Raw genomic sequence first — 22,261 nt, 5'->3', positions numbered from 1 at the left:
GGAGGAACAGGGAGAGAGGGTGAGAGAAACCCTAGCAGACTCCACACTCAGCTCAGAGCCCGATGTGGGGCTCGATCTCACCACCCTGAGTTCATGACCTGAGCTGAAACCAAGAGTCTGATGCCCAACTGACTGAGCCATCCAGGAGCCCCTATTTTCTAAAATTTATTTATTTACATAATCTCTACACTCAGTGTGGGGTTCGAACTCATGATCCCAAGATGAAGAGTCATATGCTCTTCTGACTGAGCCAGCCAGACACCCCTCTTCTAGTATCATCAGACTGTGAGTGTACCTTGAAAAGGTACAGAGTTCATGAAGAGCATGAGTGTGGTCTGATTGTGAACTCATTGTGAATGATTAAACTGGTAAGAGGAAAGTATTTGAATTTTCATGAGCTAATTGTTTCAAGCAGGAAAATAACTTTTGATCATCAGGCACTTTTAGCTCCAGCTAGACCAGTGGCTAACTATAGTTTCTGCTTATACTCAGTGATAGACTGGTTTAGGTTCTTAGGGTTCAGCTGGGGGGGACAAACTTCTGCTTGATGTCCTTATGACATTTATAGGTGGGGTCTAGGACATGCAACGTCTGTGTACTCATAGAGTCTATTATTACATCCTTTACATGCAGAAAACATTTTTACAACAAACTGTTGACAAATGGGTAAGATGAGAATTGGGGGATTTAAATCTTATTCCTTGAAAAAAATATTTCACCTACTGTGTCATAATATCAAGTATTTATAAAACCCATAGGGGGCATGAGTACAGAAGTCTGTATAACTGTGCACTTGCGTCCTTTAGTGTTTGAGGGGGCATATTTGGAAGTGAAATATTAGAATGGGAATTTCTACCCCTGAGCAAGCTTCTGTTTGGTTTTACTCAGTCCTTTACAGGACAGCCCTAGGCAAAAGGGTGTAAGAAAGGTGGACTGAGATTGGGTCCTTGGGAGAAATATGTTTACTGGGAACCTTGAATAAAATCAAGATTAGCGCTCAGGCTCCTGATCTCGGGAATTCTGCAACATTTTATTTTTTAAACTTTTTATCGAAGTGTAATGGATATAGAAAAGTGCACAACACAGGAGTTTCCCCAAGTTCCTCGACAGTTTTCAATAGAGTGTCTGCGGGTGGCTCCAACAAGAAAAACCCCAGAGAGGCGATAAGCGTCTTCAAAACTCGGGTAACAGCTCGGGCTCGCGCCTGCGTGGTGCAAGCCCGCCAGTCCGGGAGGAAGTGGGAAGGCAGGAAGACCCGCCCCTTTCCCGGCTTAAGCGCCCCCTGGGCTCTCTCCCGCCGGTTCTCCCCGAGCCGCGAGTTCGCCGCGCTCCTGCCATTACTCAGAGCTTCCGCGGCTCTTTTCGTTGCGCCTGCGCGATTCCGTCCCGCCCCACGCGCGGGCTCGCATCCCGGCTGCCGCCCGGCCCCAAACCCGCTGTTCCCGGCCCTCGCCTTCCAGGTCCGGCCGGCAGCCCGCGGCTTGAGCACCATGGTAGGTACAGTGACGTCACAAGGGGGCGCCCTGGTGGGGGGAGCGCGGGCGTGCGGGCCGGTCGGAGACGGCGGGGGCGGAGAGGCGGTGTCTAGGCTTTGACCCTCGCGGCCAAAGTTGGGCCCTGGGGTTTGCTCCTGTTCATAGTTCCTACGCCTCACATTCTGGGGGGACACACCTGGGAGCAAATGGGATTTTTTTCCCCCCTTGAGTGGGAACAAAACAAAAGAAACGCGCGGGAGAGTTGGGGACAGGAAGGGAGGGAAAAGCTAGATCTCAAGGAGTATTTCTGTGACGGAGGCCAGGCTTTGGGAGGGCGAGAATGGGATGCTTTCTACAATTCTGCCCACTGGGGGTTGGGGGGGCGGCAGAAGCCCAGGAGAGGTGGTCGATTGAGAGACCGAGCCGGAGAGCCCGAGGGGTGCAGGGCAGAGCGTCTCTCTGGAGCTTTAAATCAGGGGCTCAGTCAAGTGTATTTGGGCTCTAGCCAGTCATCTCTGTCATAGTATTGTTTCCTGTGAAGTTTTGAGAACTGTCAGAGATGTGGCGGGGATCCCAATACCAGTATTTGGGAATACTAGCAGAGGGAGGGACACTCCTTCCTACCGTGTACCTTCCCATATGATGGTCTTCCCTCTCTGGCCCGATAGCTCTTCTATTCCTTTTTCAAGTCCCTGGTGGGCAAGGATGTGGTCGTGGAACTCAAGAATGACCTGAGGTAGGTACCTGTTCCAGCAAGTCGGTAGTGGGTGGCTATATGCAGGGCTCTGGAACCTCTTTGACGGCTGGGCAAAGTGGGAGAGATAAAAAAGGAATAAATGACCTGTGCCTTAAGCTTAAGGTACTGGAGAGCTGTCAGAGGGCAGAGGCATCAATTTTTTTTTTTTAACAAAACGAACATTGTTTAGTTTTTTTCTGATAAGTTATTTACTCCTTTGACCCAGCTTATAGAAATGTATGAATCAGTTCCACAAGTAAAAGTGTATTACAAAAGTGTTTGTAGTTTTATTTGCCATAGACCCAAATTGGAACAAATAGCCATTTACAGGGAATGGGTTAAGTTGTGGCACTTCCATACTATGTAGCTGTCACAGAGGAATAAGATATATTGATATGGAGAGCTGTTGCAGAATAGTAGATGTGGCACGATCTCCACATTGTTGAAGAAAATGTAAAGGATAAACCAAAGACCAGTGCAGTCCCTTCTGTCTACTGCTTTACAGCCTGTACCCCCTTGTGTCATTAGCTCCTAATTAGCATCCAGGCATGGATAAATGCTGTATCCTTGGAGAGACTTTTTTCCTGGTCCTTCTAGCCGAGTAGTATCTGTCGTGTAGTCTGTTTTCTTCCTAGTGGGTGCTTGTCAAATTGTGATTTCATAAAAGTATGTTTATTGTTTACAGCCTGTCCTTTCTACAGGGCCAGGACCATGTTTAAGCTCACCTTTGTGTATGTACCTAATGTCTACCGTAGGCCTGGTATATTGTAGGTGCTTAATAAGTATGTATGGAAAGAAAGAGAAATAGCTAACATTTGAAAACATCCTATCAACTAAGCACTATTCTGAATACATTTATTAACTCATTTAATTCTCATAATTCCTCTATAGGAGACATACTGTTGTTGCTATCTTACACATGAGGAAACTGAAGCATAGATAGGTTAAGAAACTTGCTCAAGTCTGCACAACTAGTAAATGACACAGCCAGAACTGAAGTCCAGTTCTGTCTGGTGTGTGCACATTTGCACACTCTCTTTTATTTTTATTTTATTTTATTTTTTTAAAGATTTTATTTATTTATTCGACAGAGGTAGAGACAGCCAGTGAAAGAGGGAACACAAGCAGGGGGAGTGGGAGAGGAAGAAGCAGGCTCATAGCGGAGGAGCCTGATGTGGGGCTCGATCCCAGAACGCCGGGATCACGCCCTGAGCCGAAGGCAGGCGCTTAACCTCTGTGCCACCCAGGTGCCCTTGCGCACTCTCTTTTAAATTAAAAACGATCTGTCAGAGAAAGACAAATACCATATGATTTCACTTGTATGTGGAATTTAAGAAACAAAATAGATGAACATGGGGGGAAAGAAAAGAGAGAGGCAAATCAGAAAACTCCTTTTTTTTTTTTAAGATTTTATTTACTTATTTGACAGAGAGAGAGAGGGAGAGAGCACAAGCAGGGGGAGCGGCATGGAGAGGGAGAAGCAGGCTTCCCTGCCGAGCAGGGAGCCCAACTCAGGGCTCAGTCCCAGGACCCTGGGATCATGACCTGAGCCAAAGGCAGACGCTTAACCTACTGAGCCACCAGGTGTCCCCAGAAAACAAACTCTATTAACTATAGAGAATAAACAGGATTGCTGGAGGGGAGGGGAGGGGAGGTAGGTGGCGGCATGATGGGTATTAAGGATGGCACTTGCTATGATGAACCCTGGGTGCTCTATGTAAGTGTGAATCACTAAATTCTACACCTGAAGCTAACATTACACTGTATGTTAACTAACTGGAATCTAAATAAAAACTTGAAAATAAATAAATAAAATGGGGTCATATTCTTTATTCAACTGTGAAACTTGCTTTTCATTTGGCAGTATGTTGTGGATATTTTCCATGTCAATAAAGTTGATCTTTAACATTCTTAATGTCTGTATGGCATTTTTATTTAGCTGGCGGCAACTAATTTAATCAATACTTTGCTGTTGGACATTTAGGCTGTTTCCAGTTCCTTGCTTTTACAAATGATGCTGCCCTGGACATCCTTATGTGTGCAACTTTGTACACATCTCTTTCTTTAGGGAAACAAAATCGTTTAAAAAAAATCCTTTAAATGAAGTATACATTTAAAGTATTGTTACTTATTACCTGACTCTCCTTTAGAAACTTCTATTTATTTATTTAATTTTCTCAATTTTTAATTTAAATTCCAGTTAACATAAAGAGTAATATTAGTTTCAGGTGTAGAATTTACTGACTCATCACTTACATTCAACACCCAGTGCTCATCACAAGTGCCCTCCTTAGGGGCGCCTGGGTGGCACAGCGGTTAAGCGTCTGCCTTCGGCTCAGGGCGTGATCCCGGCGTTCTGGGATCGAGCCCCACATCGGGCTCCTCCGCTATGAGCCTGCTTCTTCCTCTCCCACTCCCCCTGCTTGTGTTCCCTCTCTCGCTGGCTGTCTCTACCTCTGTCGAATAAATAAATAAAATCTTTAAAAAAAAAAAAACAAGTGCCCTCCTTAATACCTAACTTTTTTTTAAGGATTTTATTTTTAAGTAATCTCTGCACCCAGGGTGGGGCTCAAACCCACAACCCCAAGGTCAAGAGTCGCATGCTTTAACAGACTGAGCCAGCCAGGCGCCCCTCCTTTAGAAACTTTGAGTCAGTGTATCCCCGCACCCCCCTGCCCCCAACAATATCCCCCACGTTTCTTTGTGAGATAATTTCTCAGTATGGGAAACATTGACATGGTATTGATGGCATATAGATTGGGGCCATATAGTGAGTCAAGTATGGAAGTCAGAACCACCTAGGCAATTCTATGAGATAATTTGTGTCAGAACCACCTAGGCAATTCTGTGAGATGATTTGTTTTTGGTTTTCCTCTTTTCTCCTTTCCGGGTCTTCCACATGGCAAGAATAACTTAGCAGGAACTTAAAAGATTTGAAGGTAGTCCATTGGTATGGGAAAAGAGCTCTCTCACACTTCTTGTCAGACCATTGTTGTGCTATATATTGTTGAGACTGAATGAAATGACACCACCTATGCAGTTTCGAAAGTTACTTCACCGCTGCAGACGGTAATAGGGTGTTGTCAAAGTCTTCCCAGCAGCCTGGGATGTGGGGAAACCACCACCGAGGAAGTATGTCTCTCAGGCAGTGGATTTTAAAGACTTAGAATTTAGTGAAAATTGGGGTCCAACAGAGACTGCCAGCTTTATTTTTGGCAAGATAAGTACCTTTATTTATTTTTTTTAAGAATTATTTATTTTAGAGTGAGGTAGAGAATTTTTTTTTTTTTAGAGGGGAGAGGGGCAGAGGGAGGAGGAGGGAGAAAAGCAGGTTCCGTGCTCTGTGCGAGCCCCATGTGGAGCTCGATCTCAACCCTGAGATCATGACCTGAGCCAAAATCAAGAAATTAAAGAGTCCAACACTTAACCAACTGAGCCACCCAGGTGCCCCGGGGAGAGAGAGCCTTAAGTAGACTGAGAGTGGAGTCTGATATGGGGCTCGATCTCATGACCCTGGGATCAAGACCTGAAGAACTGAAAGTGGCTGAAACCAAGAGTCTGACAAAAATATTTTATTTTCTTTTTCATTACAATGCTTTTTAAAAAGATTTTATGTATTTGAGAGAGACAGATCATGAATGGGGGCAGGAAGCAGAGGGAGAGGGAGAAGCAGACTCCCTGCTGAACAGGGAGCCAGACACCAGGCTCAATCCCAGGACCCCAAGATCATGACCCAAGCTGAAGGCAGATGCTTAACTGAGCCACCCAGGTGCCCCCAAGAGTCCGACGCTTAAGCAACTGCACATTACAGTCATTTCATTAAATTTTTTTTAATAACAAAAAAATAGCAAGGGCAATCAAAGTTATTCTTAGGGAAGAAAATATTGACAACCTTTAACATACTACATATGCACTCAACACAACGCTATACTAACTTGTGTTTCTTTGTCTCAGACTTACAAAACCTTTGAGCACATATCAGTGTTTGAGAACCACAGTTCGAAGGAACATAGAATCTGGTGATGACATGCAGGGTGGTTAGGATAAATGTGGCCAGGATGGCGGCTGGCCTAGATTGAGGTGTAATTAGACCTTGGCTTGTAGAGTCAAACTAGAAAGAGAATTATAGAGATGTTAGGAAAGTGTCACCACACGATGGGGACATGGGTCATGGAGGATGGTGAAGCACAACTCAGGATTTGAGGTTGTGAGACTGTTGAGGCCATTGCCAGAAAGTAAAGAAGTTGGGAGAGAGGTTGCATGCCTTGGAACCCTGGTGTTCTGATAGCATTCCTCATTCACATTTCAGAGGGCCCAGGGATTGAGGAAGGGAGAGGACATCCTTGTGCCTGCATCATCAAGAACATTATTAAGCTACTTTGTATACTTTATTATTTTTTTTAAAAGATTTTATTTATTTATTAGAGAGAGAGATAGCAAGAGAGCATGAGCAGGAGCTAGGGAGTGGAAGAAGCAGGCTCCCCACTGAGCAGGGAGCCCGATGCAGGGCTTGATCCCAGGACCCTGAGATCATGACCTGAGCCGAAGGCAGACGCTTCACTGAGTGAGCCACCCAGGCGCCCCTTGTCTACTTTACATATGGGGTTCCAGTGCAACAAATGTTTGAAAATAGCTGATGGTTTGGGGGATCAGACAGATGTGGACTCAAGTCCCTGTTTGTTCTGCACTTGGACACATTACACAATCTCCGAGCCCCCGTTTGGTAATAGCTACCTTGTGAAGTAGCTGTAAAGATTGCAAATACTATGTGGAACACGGGCCTAGTTTGTAACAGTTGTTTAATACCAGCTGCTAAGAGTGCCTTGGTTTTAGGAGATGTGAGGTCTAAAATAACACACTGTGATAAAAGCTTTGTCTTTCTTGTTCCTGGGCTTAGGAATGCCCCCTTTTGGTTCTCTCTTTTCTTGACTTCCCCCAACCATGTTGTTATCCATGCTCTGAAGTCATCTCTCTGTTGATTTTGGTGTAAACTGATTTCTTTCCTCCTTCTCCCCCAACAGCATCTGTGGAACCCTCCATTCTGTGGATCAGGTAAGATATGTAGGAGCTTAGAATGGGGTTTTGGGGAAGGAGAGGGGGGGTTTCAGGGTTGGGTACTTGCATCTTGTCTCTAGAGCTAATGATGGTGTTCATTTTCTCTTCTTAGTATCTCAACATCAAGCTAACTGACATCAGTGTTACAGACCCTGAGAAGTATCCTCACATGGTGAGTTGGTGATGGTGAAGAGGAAACAAGCAGGACGCTCCTGGGTGGATAGCTGACATTCTTTTTTAAAGAGTTTATTTTATTTATTTAAGAGAGAGAGAGAGAGCGTGCCCACGCGAGCTGGCCGGGGGACGGGGGGGGGGGGGGACAGGCAGACTGGGCACTGCCCAGTGAAGCACCCTGAGGTCACTACGTGAGCTGAAATTGAGTTAGATGCCAAACCTACTAAGCCACCCAGGCGCCCCAGACAGCAGACGCTTTTAAGGGTGTTTTCTAATTTGTCCATCTTGGTCTAGTTGTCAGTGAAGAACTGCTTCATCCGGGGCTCAGTGGTCCGCTATGTGCAGTTGCCGGCAGATGAGGTGGACACACAGTTGCTACAGGACGCAGCAAGGAAGGAGGCCCTGCAGCAGAAACAGTGATGGTTCCTCCTCCCTGCCCTGCCCCTCTTCTGTTGGTAACCTTTCACCTCAAGCTGCAGGACCCCTCCCTCCCATATTTGAGGGTTTTTGTCTTTTTTTTTTTTTTTAATAGTGGTGGAGACTTTTTTTTTTTTTTTTCCTTTAAGGGATGAGTGGATGAGAATAATAATAGTGGGGAGCAGCTCTCCTGTGTTGAGGAGGGGAGGATAAGTCGGCTGGGGAGCTGCAAAGCCTGCCTTGTCCTCAGCACCTGCCTTTCTCACTCCTTCCCTGGATGTGGTGGGAGAATCTCCCAGATCTCTCCAGGGCAGCATGTGATTCATTTTGGGGATGGAAGGAATCTGTCCCGCATCGGGAATAAACTTATGATGCACACTTGAGTTCTGGTTCTGCGTGTGTTTTGGGACAGAGCCGGGAGCGTGGGAAAGGGATGTTGAATTCATCCAAGCCCTGCTAACTCTGTTACGCCAACCAGGAATCCAGCCCAACTTCCCAGCATTATCTGCCACTGTTGTCCCTGGTGTAAACCACATAATACCTCACCTGGGCTACACCATGTTTCTTGAACTTGCCCCTACCTGTACGGCTTGCCTAGGGTGGTCGTCTGTTCGTGCTGTACCCACAAGGAGTACCTGCTGCCTTTCCATCTCTGTCCTGTTAACCTGACGGTTAATGTTGCGACACCAAAATGCGTTTGATGCTGCTGGATTGCCTCCTCAACCCAGCCAAATCACTGCACGCTTTCTGAATATAACCAATACGACTAATACGAGTGGCATAATTTCTATCGTGGAGAGTTAGGACTGGGAATGAAGCAAACTGGCTCATTCAGCAAACAGGAGTTTCCTCTACACAGGCGTTCTCAGTACTAAGGACCTCCCGGGCCGTTCAGCGCGACGCCTGCTTCTGCGGGAAGGACCGGGCCACCGGGAGGATGCTGGGCGCCCCCTGGGTCCTCGGCCGCCAGCGCCCGGCCCGCGGGTTCCCCGGCTGCCTGCTGGGCACCGCCCTCCCGGCCGGCCCGAGGACCCGCGCGGGGTGCCCGCGGTGGCGCCTGACGGGAGCGCGGTCCCGGGAGCGTCCTCCGCTGTGTGCCCGCGGCCCGCGCCGGCCCTCGTGAGCGCGGCCGGCGGCGGGCGGCGCGGCCCCGGGCGGGTGTGGGGCAGGGCAGCGCCCGGCCGCGCAGGCGGAGCACGGCCGCCCGCGCCAGGACCCGCGGGCCCGGAAACGCTCGTTGTCACAAAGGGGGGGAACACGTGGGCGCTCACGGCCCGGCGGCGGTCGCAGGGAGCTGGGTCGCCCGGAGAACCGCCCACCGTCCCCGCCCGCCTGACTCCTCGGCCCCGGCCGCCAGGCCGGTCCACCTTCGGCCGGCGTTCGGCCTTGAGGTGGCTGTCCGTCTCGGTGTGACCACCTCCCGCCAGTACGTACCTGCGGCCGGAGCCCGAGTCCTGCCGGACGCCGCGGGGCCGGGTTCCCCGAGCCGCCCGCAGTCCCCGAGCACGCGCGATCATGGGGAGTCTCCCACTGGCACTACCACTCCGAGAGCCGGGCCCTTGGCTCTAAGGCCCGGTCAGACCTCCAGCCCTGGGGGTCCTGGGCGCCTGCGGTGCGGGAGTCCCCACGGGGTCCCCTCTGTTCTCCCAGTAGGATGCCTCTGGGTCCCTCAGTCATCCCCTGTCTCTCTTGCTCCTTAGGTTTTCTTCCACCTCGTTCGGACCCCCTGCGTAACCATGTCCATCCTGTATGTCTCCCCTCACCCCGACGCCTTCCCCAGCCTCCGTGCCCTTATAGCTGCGCGCTATGGGGAGGCTGGGGAGGGGCCGGGCTGGGGAGGAGCCCACCCCCGCATCTGTCTCCAGCCACCCCCGACCAGCAGGACTCCCTTTCCCCCACCCCGCCTGCCCGCCCTGGAGCAGGGGCCCGGTGGGCTCTGGGTGTGGGGGGCCACCGCTGTGGCCCAGCTACTGTGGCCGGCAGGCCTGGGGGGCCCTGGCGGTAGCCGGGCCGCCGTCCTGGTCCAACAGTGGGTCAGTTATGCCGACACGGAGCTAATACCAGCTGCCTGTGGAGCGACGCTGCCGGCCTTGGGACTCCGGAGCTCTGCCCAGGACCCCCAGGTGAGTGGGAAGAAGGAAGAGGGGGAAATTTAGAAGAAAGATTAGAATGGGTAATGAGACAGGAAGACAGTGTGTCGGAAGTGGAGAAACACTGATCAAATCCCAGATTGCCACCTGGTATGATAACCTCAGGCAGGTGTTTCAAACTCTGAGGCTTGGGCTTCCCATCTTTGAGAATGAAAGTTTTCACGTTGAGGCGCACGTTGAAAAGATGAAAAGAGGTGTGCAGAGCACAGTCTCGTGCGGTGTGTTTTACAGCCTGGGAGTAGAAGTTTGAGGAGTCGGAAGCTGATGAAGGTGGTTATTGAGAAACATAGGAAAAGACTGGAGAGAGGAGGGGCAGGTGGTGCAGGAGAGGTAGCCATCCTCCCGCAGATGGAGGAGAAGGCAAATGAGGGAAGGAAGGGAGAGGAGAGAGAACTAGACCAGATTGAGTCTGTGTGTCCTTCCAGAGCGGGCCATCTCCTTGCAGAGTTTTGAGCACGTGGTAGATCCTTAGTATTTCATGAAAGAATGAATGAATGAGACGAATATGTGTTTGAGACCCTGGCTTGCTCCCCTATCCAGCTTACTCTGTCTGCCATAGAGGTCCCCTCTCTGGAATGCCTTGTCCCCCTCAGCCTTATTTATTTTTCTTCAGAACACTTACAGAGAAAACTAGGGTAGTGCATTCTGTATTTGCACGTTTACTGTCTCCCCCACTGGAGTGTGAGCTCCATCAGTCAGGGCCTGTGCTTGTCTCCACACTCCTTAGAGAAGTGCCTGTCCTGTAGAACGTGCTAAGTACTTCTTGAAGCGGTTACTGTGTTGCTTCATGCAGTCTAACTTCTGATGTTTAATATATTGCATCTGGCACATAGTGTTCAGCACGAATTTATTGAACAAATGGGAATATTTTTGTAATGACCATTTGGCCTCAGAGGTGGTGATTTGTGGGAGCAGAAGGGGGCCCCATGGATTGGGTGGGGGTAGGGGTGGGGATTGAGGTGGGCCCAACCTTGTTTCATACCCCTTCCCTTTCCTGCTAGGCTGCCCTGGGGGCCCTGGGTAGGGCCCTGAGCCCCTTGGAAGAGTGGCTTCGGCTGCACACCTACCTGGCTGGGGAGGCCCCCACACTGGCTGACCTGGCGGCTGTCACAGCCTTGCTGCTGCCTTTCCGTTACGTAAGTCACTGGGGCCTGGAGAAGGACGAGGGCAGCTCCCCTCAGACCTCGCTATAGGGTGACTAAGCATATTTCATTTCTTTTCACCCTCCCAGGTCCTGGACCCCTCTGCCCGCCGGATCTGGGGTAATGTGACTCGCTGGTTCATCACATGTGTCCAGCAGCCAGAATTCCGGGCAGTGCTGGGAGAGGTGGTTCTGTACTCAGGGGCCAGATCCCTCTCTCAACAGCCGGGTGAGGAGGGGTTCCTCGGGGCCTTCTCTGTAGCTCACTTTCCTTTTTTCTCTTAGGAATGACAGGAAGGGGCCTGAGGGAGGATGAGGTGGGAGACCAGCATGGGGAGCCCTGGGCAGCTGGAACGGCCCACCTGAAGCATCGTAGCCTGATGGACCGAGAGGATTCCCCAATGGGCTAAGTTGGCATTTCTGTGCCTCTGTCTAGGCCCTGAAGCCCCTGCACCCCCAAAGACGGCTACTCAACTCAAGAAAGAGGCAAAGAAACGGGAGAAGCTAGAGAAATTCCAACAGAAGCAGAAGACCCAACAGCAGCAGCCCCCCCCAGCGGAGGTGAGAAGCTAAGGGTAGAACTGGAAGGTTGGTGCCATGGTGGGTAGATGATCTCTCTGCCTACATCTCTTCCCTCCTAAGCAGAAGAAACCAAAACCAGAGAAGAGGGGGAAACGGGATCCTGGGGTCGTTACCTATGACCTCCCAACCCCAGCTGGGGAAAAGAAAGGTACGGGAAGGGGGAAGGGACCCCTACCCTTCATTTCCACCCTCCTCAGCTTCTGCTTTCCTTGGTGCTACCCCTTCCTGCTCTGTCCTTGCTCCCACCACTTGGCTTTGGAGGATTTGCACACACCCCAGATCTCCCAATGCCTGTCTGTCCTATGATATGAGCAAGAGAGGCCTGGTGCCTCTGCTGGACCATCGTGCCAGCTGCTCCCAGCCACAGGCACTGACCCTCCCCATCTCTCCCCCAGATGTCAGTGGCATCATGCCTGACTCCTACAGCCCTCAGTACGTGGAAGCTGCCTGGTACCCTTGGTGGGAGCAGCAGGGCTTCTTCAAGCCCGAGTATGGAGTGAGTGGGCTCTTCTGCCCAGGCCTGGAGGACACGTGGGAGGGTGACAGCAGGGCCGAGGGACCCACTGCATGGGAGGGGGCCGGGAAAGGTGATGTGAGACCTTAGCGTGTGTCCATCCTTCCTCCCCTAGCGTTCCAGCGTGTCCGCACCGAATCCCCGGGGAATCTTCATGATGTGCATCCCACCCCCCAATGTGACAGGCTCCTTGCACCTGGGCCACGCACTCACTAATGCCATCCAGGACTCTCTAACCCGATGGTAAGCTCCTGTCCTCTCCTCCAACCTGTTCCCTCGGCCTTCTCCTCCTCACTCTCGTGCTCCCTTCTCTGCCCTGAACGGCCGGCTGTCCTTCTTCCATATGGGCCCTCAGCTCTGCCCCCTGGTGGTGCTCGGCTTCTCTCTCCATCAGTCCCATCTCTGATCATCAGCACCCTCTCCTCGGCAGGCAACCAGCACCCCTCGCTTGCAGACTCTCTTGTCTCCCTTCTCTTGTTACTAAAAATAGCATAATTTTGAGTTAAGAAATATGTGAATATACTTTTGTAAGAAATTTAAAGGTTCAAGTCTCTGACTACATCCCTGTAGCCCTACTCTCTCATGAAATTTAGCCATTTTTACCACTTGTATGTGTATCATTCCAGATCTTTTATCTATTTACTTACAAATACGTGTATCCATAGAAATTTGTAGTTTTCTTTTTGGGTGGGTTTTTCTCTCTCCTGTTCTTTCACATAAGGGATTCACACCAAACGTGTTACTCCACAACTTTTTTCATACTTAGCCGTCTGTTTTGGAGATCTTTCCTTGTTCTCGTGCACAGACTGACTTCATTCTTTTTCATTGTGGTGTAGCGTTCGACAGTGTGGCTGTACCATAATGGAGTCACTTTCTTATTAATGGTTGTTGCCTAATTTTTCTCTCGAACTCCTGGCTGGAACTCACATTCCTGAATATACTTTCTCAAGTGCGAGTGGAAGGATCTCTCTGGTGTACTACCGGGATGTGAAACTGCTCGGGTGGACGGGCTGCTTATGTTAAGTTGCCTCCAAAATGGCTTCAGTGACTTACACCTCCATGATTGCCTGCGAGGGTATTCGTTCCCCATGCTCTTTCCGACCCTGGCCGTTTTCCGTGTTGGTTTGCCAGCCAGATAGGCAAAAACGTGGTACCGCTGTTACTCCTGATTCCCGAGGCCGTGCCTGTTCATGTTTCTCGGCCAGTCAGGTTTCCTTGTGTATGAATCGTCTGTACCTGTCTTTCATCCGTTTTTCTATTAATTCTGTTTTTTTTTCTTTAATTGGTTTGTTGGAAGATTTTTTAACATTCTGGATATTGGTGTTTTGGTTTGTTACATATACTATAAATGTTTTCTCCAGTTCCAGCACTTGCTGCTCCCCCGACACCCTAACAGTGTTGGCAAGTATATAACCTAATATTCCACAAGACGGGTTCCTTTAAAAAGGTATTTTTTATTTATTTGAGAGAGAGCACAAGCGGGGAACAGGGCAGAGGGAGAGGGGGAGAGAGAGACAGAGAAGCAGACTCTCCAGTGAGTGCGGAGCCCAGTGCAGGGCTCTCAGTCCCAGGACCCTGAGGGCGTGACCTGAGCTGAAACCAAGAGTCGGACGCTTAACCAACTGAGCCACCCAGGCGCCCCTAAAAAAAGTATTTTGAAACAACTTTTTGTCTTTGGAAGCCAAGGTTTGTTTATTATATTTTAAGTTTTGAGAAGTTTTTCTAGGGTCCTACTTACCAGATTAATTTGGTCGAAAAATACTACTGGACAGCACTATGTGCCAGCTCTGCTCTGGGCACTGGGGATATGTCAGATTTAAAATTTTGCGAGGAATTGAAAGCTGGAAAAACAGAGTTGGTTAAATACATATAACACAATGGTCAAGTTACTAACAGAAAAGAATGAACACTTAGAAAACTCTTAAGGTAGCAGATTTTTATTTATTTATTTGAGAGAAGAGCGAGAGGGTGCAAGGCGGGGGGGAGGGGCAGAGAGAAAGGGAGAAGCAGGCTTCCCGCTGAGCAGGGAGGCCAATGTGGGGCTCGATCCCACGACTCTGGGATCATGACCTGAGCGGAAGGCAGACGCTCAACCAACTGAGCCACCCAGGCGCCCCGGTTTGCCAGTGTTCTTCAGCTTTGTGTCTTGTTAAAGAAGGCCTGGCCTTCCTCAAAGTTAAAGTCATTTTCATCTGTGTTCTGTTCTGTTCTTTCTTTCTTTTTTTTTAGTTTTGAAAAGTGTGTCATTTTTTTCTAATGCTTTTCTAATAGTGTTGAGTTCATGAATCGGACTAGAATTTATCTTTGTGAATGTTGGGAAGTAGGGAAGTAATCAGCTAGTTGTCCCAAACAGATGTATTCAATTGATTGTCCTTTCCCTATTGATAGGAAATGCTACTTTCGACGAATGCTAAGTTTGCTCAGATCTGTTTCCAGACACCGTTTTGTTCCCTTAACCTGTAGCTCTGTTCCTACGTAGTACCTTACTGTTGGAATAATCGTAACCCTTTCCTATGTTTTTGCTTTCTGGTTGGACACAAGCCTCCTATTTGTTCTTTTGTCAAATTGCCTTGGCTGTCCTTGCACGTCTCTCCCTAATTTTAGAATTGGGAGGATCCCTCCTCACCTCCCCTTTCTTTCCTGAGTCCATTAACTCCCTGCCCAGGAGCCCCTTCTTCCTTTGGTGCCACGTCCGCCGGCCCACTCACCTCAGGTCCTCCTGGCTCTTCCCACAGGCACCGCATGCGAGGGGAGACCACCCTGTGGAACCCTGGCTGTGACCACGCGGGCATTGCCACTCAAGTGGTGGTGGAGAAGAAACTCTGGCGCGAGCAGGGGCTGAGCCGGCACCAGCTGGGCCGAGAGGCCTTCCTACAGGAGGTCTGGAAGTGGAAAGAGGAGTGAGTGTGCAGCACCCCGTCCCCTGTCCAGATAAGACGTCTATAGTGTCCAGCCCTGGCTGCAGGGCCAGACCCTCACGGAGGCTGAGGGTCAGTTGGCTCTGGGGCCCAGGTCACTTTCAGAGGGACAAGTGATCCTCGTACTGTCCCGTCAGCCAGCTCAGGTCTCCCTCCAGCCCAGGCCTGAGTGCCTCCGGGCCTGTCTGTCCACTTCCAGGAAAGGAGACCGGATTTACCACCAGCTGAAGAAGCTCGGCAGCTCTTTGGACTGGAATCGAGCCTGTTTCACCATGGACCCTGTGAGTAGGAGGGGGCTCAGGCCTGGGGCAGGAGTGGGAAGCTCCTTAGAGCGAGTAACCCACAGAAGAGAGCACAGACGCTGTGGCCCTCCCCTAGGAGGAGAGCCCACTGCCCCTAGGCAACCACCAAGGGCTCAGCTGCAAATACCACTTCTCACCCCTTCTCGTGGCCCTTGTTACCTGGGAGCTCACATTCTTCCAGGTGGCACATGATAGGGCCTCACTCTCCTGTGGAGCCTGGACTCCCAGGATTCTCTTCACCAGCACCTGGTCCTAGCTGGGTGGCTTCCCTGCCATTTCCAGAGTCCTTGGGCTTGTTGCCTGCCTTTGTGTCCCCATAGCCCTCTCTCCTCTTCAAGAAAAGTACTTCTCTTCTCCAGCCCTCAGAGGGGTCTGTGTGCTGGAGGGTGGGACTTCGGCCAGCCCAGGTCTCACCAGATCCTGCCACCTTGGCAGGTCTGCTTGGGCCCCTAGGCACCTAGGCGCATCTCTGCCTCTCCCTGCTCCCTAGAAACTCTCCGCAGCTGTGACAGAGGCCTTTGTCCGGCTCCATGAGGAAGGAGTCATCTACCGCAGTACCCGCCTTGTCAACTGGTCCTGCACCCTCAACTCAGCCATCTCCGACATTGAGGTGTGCTCCCGCCCCAGGCTCTCTCTGTTTCCACCCCCAGCCCTGGCTCCTAGGCCACTTCTCTTAATACCCGTGTCACAGGTGGATAAGAAGGAGCTGACAGGTCGCACTCTGCTCTCCGTGCCTGGCTATAAGGAGAAGGTGGAGTTTGGGGTCCTTGTCTCCTTTGCCTACAAGGTCCAAGGCTCAGGTAGGAGCTGGGGGGACCAGGGTCCTGGGCTCGGTGGAGAAGGGGCCAGAGCTGAGACCACAAGGCCGCATGTCACCCCAGACAGTGACGAGGAGGTGGTGGTGGCAACCACTCGGATCGAAACAATGCTGGGAGACGTGGCCGTAGCTGTGCACCCCAAAGATCCTAGATACCAGGTGCGGCAGGCGTGCTGCCCACAGCTGGGGAGGAATGCTGGCTGGACGGGGCTCCCTCACTGTGAGTGAGGGTGGGATGGGCACTGAGCCCCTTGGCGGAGGAGAATATTGGCTGAGAAACTCATCTTCAGCTCCTTTCTGGCGCTGAAGATGGAATTTGGGTGTTGGGACAGTCAGGGCCCTGGGGAGGAGGGAGTTGGGTCCAGGCCTTCTTGAGTTTTTGATGTCACCCTTCGTCCCCAGCACCTGAAGGGGAGGAGCCTGACCCACCCATTCTTGTCTCGGAGCCTCCCCGTTGTCTTCGACGATTTTGTAGACATGGAGTTCGGCACAGGTGGGTAAGGGGCTGTCCTCTGGGGAGAGGAGGAGGCCATGAGGCACACTCCGGTCATCCATCTTCCCTCTCAAAGAGAAAGAAACAGGCTTTTCCTGAACCAGCAGGACTTGGGCTAGGTTTCAGGGAACTACTAGAGAAGTGGGAGACGAGGGTGGTCTGGGAGCCACATCTTTCAGTAAAAGGGGGTGTGTGTGGAAGGAGACTCCGCTGAGTCCCTCGTGCCCTGGCACCCCCACGAACGCCCCAGGTGCAGTGAAGATCACCCCCGCACACGACCAGAACGACTATGAGGTTGGGCAGCGGCACGGGTTGGAGGCCATCAGTATCATGGATTCCCGAGGGGCCCTCATCAACGTGCCCCCGCCTTTCCTGGTGAGACTGCCGGGGGTGTGGCGGCCGGGTCGAGAGCCGATGGGGTACCTCGGCGTGGCCGTGACGGGGCCCGTCTCCCACCCAGGGCCTCCCCAGGTTTGAGGCCAGGAAGGCGGTGCTGGCGGCCCTGAAGGAGCGGGGACTCTTCCGGGGCATCGAGGACAACCCCATGGTGGTGCCGCTCTGCAAGTGAGGCTGGGGGCTGGTGGGGGGGGGGAGAGGGGGAGGGGGTCCTTGGGGCGCTCACCACTTGATCCCCGGACCCGTGTGTCCCCGCAGCCGGTCCAAGGATGTGGTGGAGCCTCTGCTGCGGCCGCAGTGGTACGTGCGCTGTGGGGAGATGGCCCAGGCCGCCAGTGCCGCTGTGACGCGGGGCGACCTCCACATCCTCCCTGAGGCCCATCAACGGACGTGGCATGCTTGGATGGACAACATCCGGTGCGTCGGCCCCTCGACGTGGCGGGGGGGATTGGGCGAGAGGCCAGGCAGGGCACAGGCCAGGGCACCTCCCTCCCCTGCCTGACTCACCCCCATCCCCCTTTGCAGGGACTGGTGCATCTCCCGGCAGCTGTGGTGGGGCCACCGCATCCCAGCCTACTTCGTCACAGTCAGTGACCCAGCCGTGCCCCCAGGGGAGGTGAGAGCTAGGCCGGAGCTGGACACTGGCCCATCTCCGGGAGCTGTGGTTTCCTGGGGTCTTTGCTGGCGGGAGGGGGCGGGGCAAGGCAGAGGCTCCCCCTCGGCCCTCACTCTGACTGTGGCAGGACCCAGACGGGCGGTACTGGGTGAGCGGGCGCAGCGAGGCCGAGGCCCGGGAGAAGGCAGCCAAGGAGTTTGGAGTGTCCCCTGACAAGATCAGTCTCCAGCAAGGCAAGGCAGGGCCTGGGGTGGAGGGCAGAGCCGGGGCCCTGATCCTCATCTCTACCTCCTCTGACCTCTGACCTTTGGCCTCCTTCAGATGAGGATGTATTGGACACCTGGTTTTCTTCTGGCCTCTTCCCCTTCTCCATCCTTGGCTGGCCCAACCAGGTATGTTCCTGAGGAACCAGCTTGGGGTGGGGTGGCGGTCTGGGAGGTGGGTGCTTGGCCCACCATCATGCCCTGCTCTGCCCCCAGTCTGAAGATCTGAGTGTGTTCTACCCGGGGACGCTGCTGGAGACGGGCCACGACATCCTCTTCTTCTGGGTGGCCAGGATGGTCATGCTTGGCCTGAAGCTCACTGGCAAGCTGCCCTTCAGAGAGGTGTGAAGACTGCCGAGACCCATCCCACAGTCCCTACCTAACCCCCCTCCCGTGCCACAGCTCGGGCTCAGCACGCATGGGGACGCAGGGCACAGCCCGTGGACAGCTGTGGGTGGGCCTGGCCAGTGAGGGCTTGTGGAGACTGTAAGTCGGCCGGGGTTCCACGCAGTGATTCTGCGCCCTGGCTTCCTGGAGGAGGGAGTACCTCTAATTCCCATGAAGGTGCCGAATGTACTGGCAGGGACACCGAGGGGTCTAAGGTTCAGAATGGGGCCAGCTAGGTGCAGGGCCCAGGGCAGGCATCGGGGTCTGGGTGAGGGGAGACATGGTCACGGGCCTTCCTTGCCAGGTCTACCTCCACGCCATCGTGCGAGATGCCCACGGCCGAAAGATGAGCAAGTCTCTTGGCAATGTCATTGACCCCCTGGACGTCATCCACGGAGTCTCCCTGCAGGTGGGGCTGCACTCTGGGCCAGGCCGCGAAGGGCTCTGGGGCTGCGGCCCTCTGACTGCTCGCACCTCACCCTTAGGGCCTCCACGACCAGTTACTGAGCAGCAACCTGGACCCCAGTGAGGTGGAGAAGGCTAAAGAAGGGCAGGTACTGCAGGCGGGCTGCAGGGCTGCGGTGTGGGCCCGGGAGGTGCGGCCGCCTCAAGGTGCCCGCCATTGACTCCTCCCCACAGAAGGCAGACTTCCCAGCAGGGATTCCCGAGTGTGGCACTGACGCCCTCCGGTTTGGACTCTGTGCCTACACGTCTCAGGGTATGGCCTCCAAAACCTCTCCGCCCAGTCCCTTCCCCTTCCCCGCGGTGGGCACGAGTCGGGAGGGAGAATGGGGAGAACTCACCCTTCACTCCCACCCAGGTCGTGACATCAACCTAGACGTGAACCGGATATTGGGGTACCGCCACTTCTGCAACAAGCTCTGGAATGCCACCAAGTTTGCCCTCCGGGGCCTTGGGAAGGGTTTTGTGCCCTCACCGACCTCTGAGGTGAGGGCCTGCCAGGCAGCCAGGTGGGCAGCACCCCCGCAGGCTGCACACCGGCCGCTCTGGCCTCAAGCGTGGCCCATGCTGTGTCAGGATCGCAGCCACAGAGTCGGGTGGCCCAGCCCCTGCCCTGGAGGAGCCTTCATGTAACTGAGGGGATGGATGGACACAGGACAGACAGTTACAGTGAAAGCATGGAGTATTGGGGGTCCTCCCCCAAGGGGGTGGGGGGGCCTGTCCTTTTTCCTCCACACACTGGGTACGTGATGATTGCTTCGGACCTGTCAGGCTCCTGAAATGCAGACGTGCCCATGGTTGCTACCCCCGTGGGCTTCTGCCTCCTCCCCCTGGGCATATAGCGCCTCCTAGCTGACAGGCTCCTTCTTCCCAAGCCTGGAGGCCACGAGAGCCTGGTGGACCGCTGGATCCGCAGCCGGCTGACTGAGGCCGTGAGGCTTAGCAACCAAGGTTTCCAGGCCTACGATTTCCCAGCTGTGACCACTGCCCAGTACAGCTTCTGGCTCTATGAGCTCTGTGATGTCTACCTGGTGAGGAGAGACGGAGTGGGCGGTGGGGGCAGCAGAGCCCTGGGCCTCACTTTGCCAGTGGCTGGCCACGAAATGTGGGCCAACCTGTCACCTTCCCAGTCCTCACAGGCACAGGGAGGGTTGGAGGCTAGACCTTTTCCACCCCTGAGCCCTGTGCTTCCCGGTCCCCTAGGAGTGCCTGAAGCCCGTCCTGAATGGGCTGGACCAGGTGGTGGCCGAGTGTGCTCGCCAGACCCTCTACACCTGCCTGGACGTTGGCCTGCGGCTGCTGTCACCCTTCATGCCCTTTGTGACCGAGGAGCTGTTCCAGAGGCTGCCCCGGCGGACGCTACAAGCCCCCCCTAGCCTCTGTATTACTCCCTATCCGGAGCCCTCAGAGGTACGGGGTATGGCCTGGGGGTGGGGGGGTCTGGCTTGCCCACCAGCCTCCCTCACTGCCTCCTCCACCCCACAGTGCTCCTGGAAGGACCCTGAGGCAGAAGCTGCCATGGACCTGGCCCTCAGCATCACGCGAGCTGTGCGCTCCCTGCGCGCGGACTACAACCTCACCCGGATCCGGCCTGACTGTGAGCCTCCGGCCCCAACACCCGCCTTGTCCCACTGTCCCTTCCGTCCACTCGGACCGTCATCTGGCGCGGTTGCCTCGTGTCACGTCTCCTGGGGGCCACATCTCTCCTTCCTCCTCCTGCATAGGTTTCCTGGAAGTGACCGATGAGGCCACAGGCGCTCTGGCGTCGGCAGTGTCGGGCTACGTGCAGGCGCTGGCCAGCGCGGGTGTGGTGGCCGTCCTGGCCCTGGGGGCTCCTGTGCCCCAGGGCTGTGCCGTGGCCCTGGCCTCCGACCGCTGCTCCGTCCACCTGCAGCTGCAGGGGCTGGTGGACCCGGCCCGGGAGCTGGGCAAGCTGCAGGCCAAGCGCAGCGAGGCACAGCGCCAGGCACAGCGTCTGCGGGAGCGCCGCGCTGCCTCGGGCTACCCTAGCAAGGTGCCCCTTGAAGTCCAGGAGGCAGACAGAGCCAAGGTGTGTGGTGTGGGTGGGCACTCCTTCGTGTCCCTCACCGGCCGCTCCCTCCATCATCACACCCCGTCCCACAGCTGCACTCTGCCCGGCCCTGGGCAGTCACGGGGGAGCCGGTAGCCTGAGCCCCTTGAGCAGGTGGGGTCCCTGTAATCTGTCCTCTTACACGAGGGGCAGGCAGCAGCGGGGGCACAGCCCGGGGTCACACTAGCAAGGTGAGGGTGGGAGGCAGACCTAGAACCAGGTATCCTGCCTCCCAGCCAGAGCCCTTGTGCCTCACCCAGTGCCCGGAACGTGGCATCCCACATGGCCGGGGGCCGGTCTGGGGACCACCTATAGTCAGGAAGCCCAGCGGGTTCACCTGGGGTCTCCAGAGAGGAGCAGTGGGGTGAACCGTGTGGACGCAGAGAGACATGAGCAGAGGCCGAGTTAGGAGCCTTGGCGGCTGAGTGGGGCTGTGTCCGTTCTCCTGGAAGCCCGCGCAGGGCTTGGGGTATTACCGTTGCCATTTTACAAACGGAGGCCCAGCGCCTGCCTAGGAGCCTGCATCCCTAACCTCTGTGCTCCACTATCCACCTGGGGGCGGGGCTGCTGGCCCTGAGGCCCCTTTGTTTTTGGGGACTGACCACTCTAGCAGAAGGCAAGACCTGGGAGGTCAGTGATGCTGGAAGAGAAGACGGGTGCTGCTGGGGAGGCTGGGGAGAATTAGGGGGATGCAGGCCGGCCAAGCTCACACAGTCCCCGAAGTACTCCCTGCCTGTGGTCCTCACCCATCTTTCCTACTCGGACCCCTCGGCCATTGTGGGCATCGTGGGTCACCTGTGTGACCCTGGGCTGTGCCCCCGCTCCTGGCATTTGTCTCCTCTCTTGGGCCTGGGTCCTCACCACCCACCACCTCCTCTCTCTTCTTCTACCCCCAGCTCCAACAGACAGAAGCAGAGCTCAGGAAGGTAGATGAGGCCATTGCGCTATTCCAGAAGATGCTGTGATACACCCGACTCCAATCCTCATAACCCCCAGTGTCCACCGTGGGGGTGGCAGCAATAAAATATTTTACCACAAAGCCATCTGTTGTCTGTGTGTGCTGGGGCTGGGGAGGGGCGCTGAGGGCCCGGATGCCTGCACCCTCGGACGCAGTGGGCGCGAGCAGTGCTAGGGCTGCAGGCCAAGCCAGAGGCGCTGGATGGGCAGAGAGGTGCGTCTGTCTGGGTCTGTCCCTGGCACTGAGCCAGGCCTGAGTCATGTTGCTCACTCCCTTCCTCCTCCCAGCTCTTCTCCACTCACCTCTGCACTGCTGCTGAGGGAGGCCCGCCCTG

The 22,261-nt window shown here is 54.1% G+C and overlaps 2 protein-coding genes across 3 annotated transcripts; both read left to right on the top strand.

Annotated features, from left to right (window-relative positions):
• Positions 1-662: 662 nt before the first annotated feature.
• LSM2 (LSM2 homolog, U6 small nuclear RNA and mRNA degradation associated) lies at positions 663-8,240 on the top strand. Its single transcript, XM_045795633.2, has 6 exons — positions 663-666; positions 1,192-1,493; positions 2,144-2,211; positions 7,233-7,263; positions 7,379-7,438; positions 7,735-8,240. The coding sequence occupies exons 1-6, from the start codon at positions 663-665 to the stop codon at positions 7,858-7,860; spliced, it is 591 nt and encodes a 196-aa protein (XP_045651589.2). The 3' UTR covers positions 7,861-8,240.
• Positions 8,241-8,937: 697 nt separating this feature from the next.
• Positions 8,938-22,012, top strand: VARS1 (valyl-tRNA synthetase 1). 2 transcript variants are annotated; one of them, XM_045795635.2, is made up of 30 exons: positions 8,938-9,283; positions 9,558-9,980; positions 11,009-11,143; positions 11,239-11,377; positions 11,585-11,709; positions 11,794-11,878; positions 12,126-12,226; positions 12,360-12,487; positions 14,980-15,144; positions 15,362-15,443; positions 15,955-16,074; positions 16,156-16,264; positions 16,346-16,440; positions 16,684-16,774; positions 17,025-17,149; positions 17,235-17,338; positions 17,429-17,587; positions 17,696-17,786; positions 17,914-18,019; positions 18,108-18,178; positions 18,266-18,391; positions 18,741-18,845; positions 18,922-18,990; positions 19,076-19,154; positions 19,257-19,384; positions 19,774-19,929; positions 20,102-20,308; positions 20,384-20,495; positions 20,623-20,948; positions 21,866-22,012. In XM_045795635.2, the coding sequence occupies exons 2-30, from the start codon at positions 9,594-9,596 to the stop codon at positions 21,932-21,934; spliced, it is 3,795 nt and encodes a 1,264-aa protein (XP_045651591.1). In that variant the 5' UTR covers positions 8,938-9,283; positions 9,558-9,593; the 3' UTR covers positions 21,935-22,012. The 2 variants fall into 2 exon arrangements, with proteins under 2 accessions (XP_045651591.1, XP_045651590.1); XM_045795634.2 differs by having other exon boundaries at positions 11,791-11,878.
• Positions 22,013-22,261: the final 249 nt, after the last annotated feature.

This window comes from Ursus americanus, chromosome 32 (assembly GCF_024610735.1).
Source record: "Ursus americanus isolate L20-20 chromosome 32, mUrsAme1.1.p, whole genome shotgun sequence".
In the NCBI taxonomy this organism is placed as follows: Eukaryota; Metazoa; Chordata; class Mammalia; order Carnivora; family Ursidae; genus Ursus; species Ursus americanus.
This window is presented reverse-complemented; position numbering and strand designations above follow the sequence as displayed.

Excerpts from the sequence above, each read along its gene's own strand:
- LSM2 (XM_045795633.2), top strand. Across the intron at positions 1,494-2,143 it reads CCCGCGGCTTGAGCACCATG|CTCTTCTATTCCTTTTTCAA; the intron begins GTAGGTACAGTG and ends CTGGCCCGATAG. Across the intron at positions 7,439-7,734 it reads CTGAGAAGTATCCTCACATG|TTGTCAGTGAAGAACTGCTT; the intron begins GTGAGTTGGTGA and ends ATCTTGGTCTAG.
- VARS1 (XM_045795634.2), top strand. The coding sequence starts at position 9,594 with ATGTCCATCCTGTATGTCTCCCCTCACCCCGACGCCTTCCCCAGCCTC. Across the intron at positions 11,378-11,584 it reads ATCCCTCTCTCAACAGCCGG|GCCCTGAAGCCCCTGCACCC; the intron begins GTGAGGAGGGGT and ends GCCTCTGTCTAG. Across the intron at positions 15,145-15,361 it reads GTCTGGAAGTGGAAAGAGGA|GAAAGGAGACCGGATTTACC; the intron begins GTGAGTGTGCAG and ends GTCCACTTCCAG.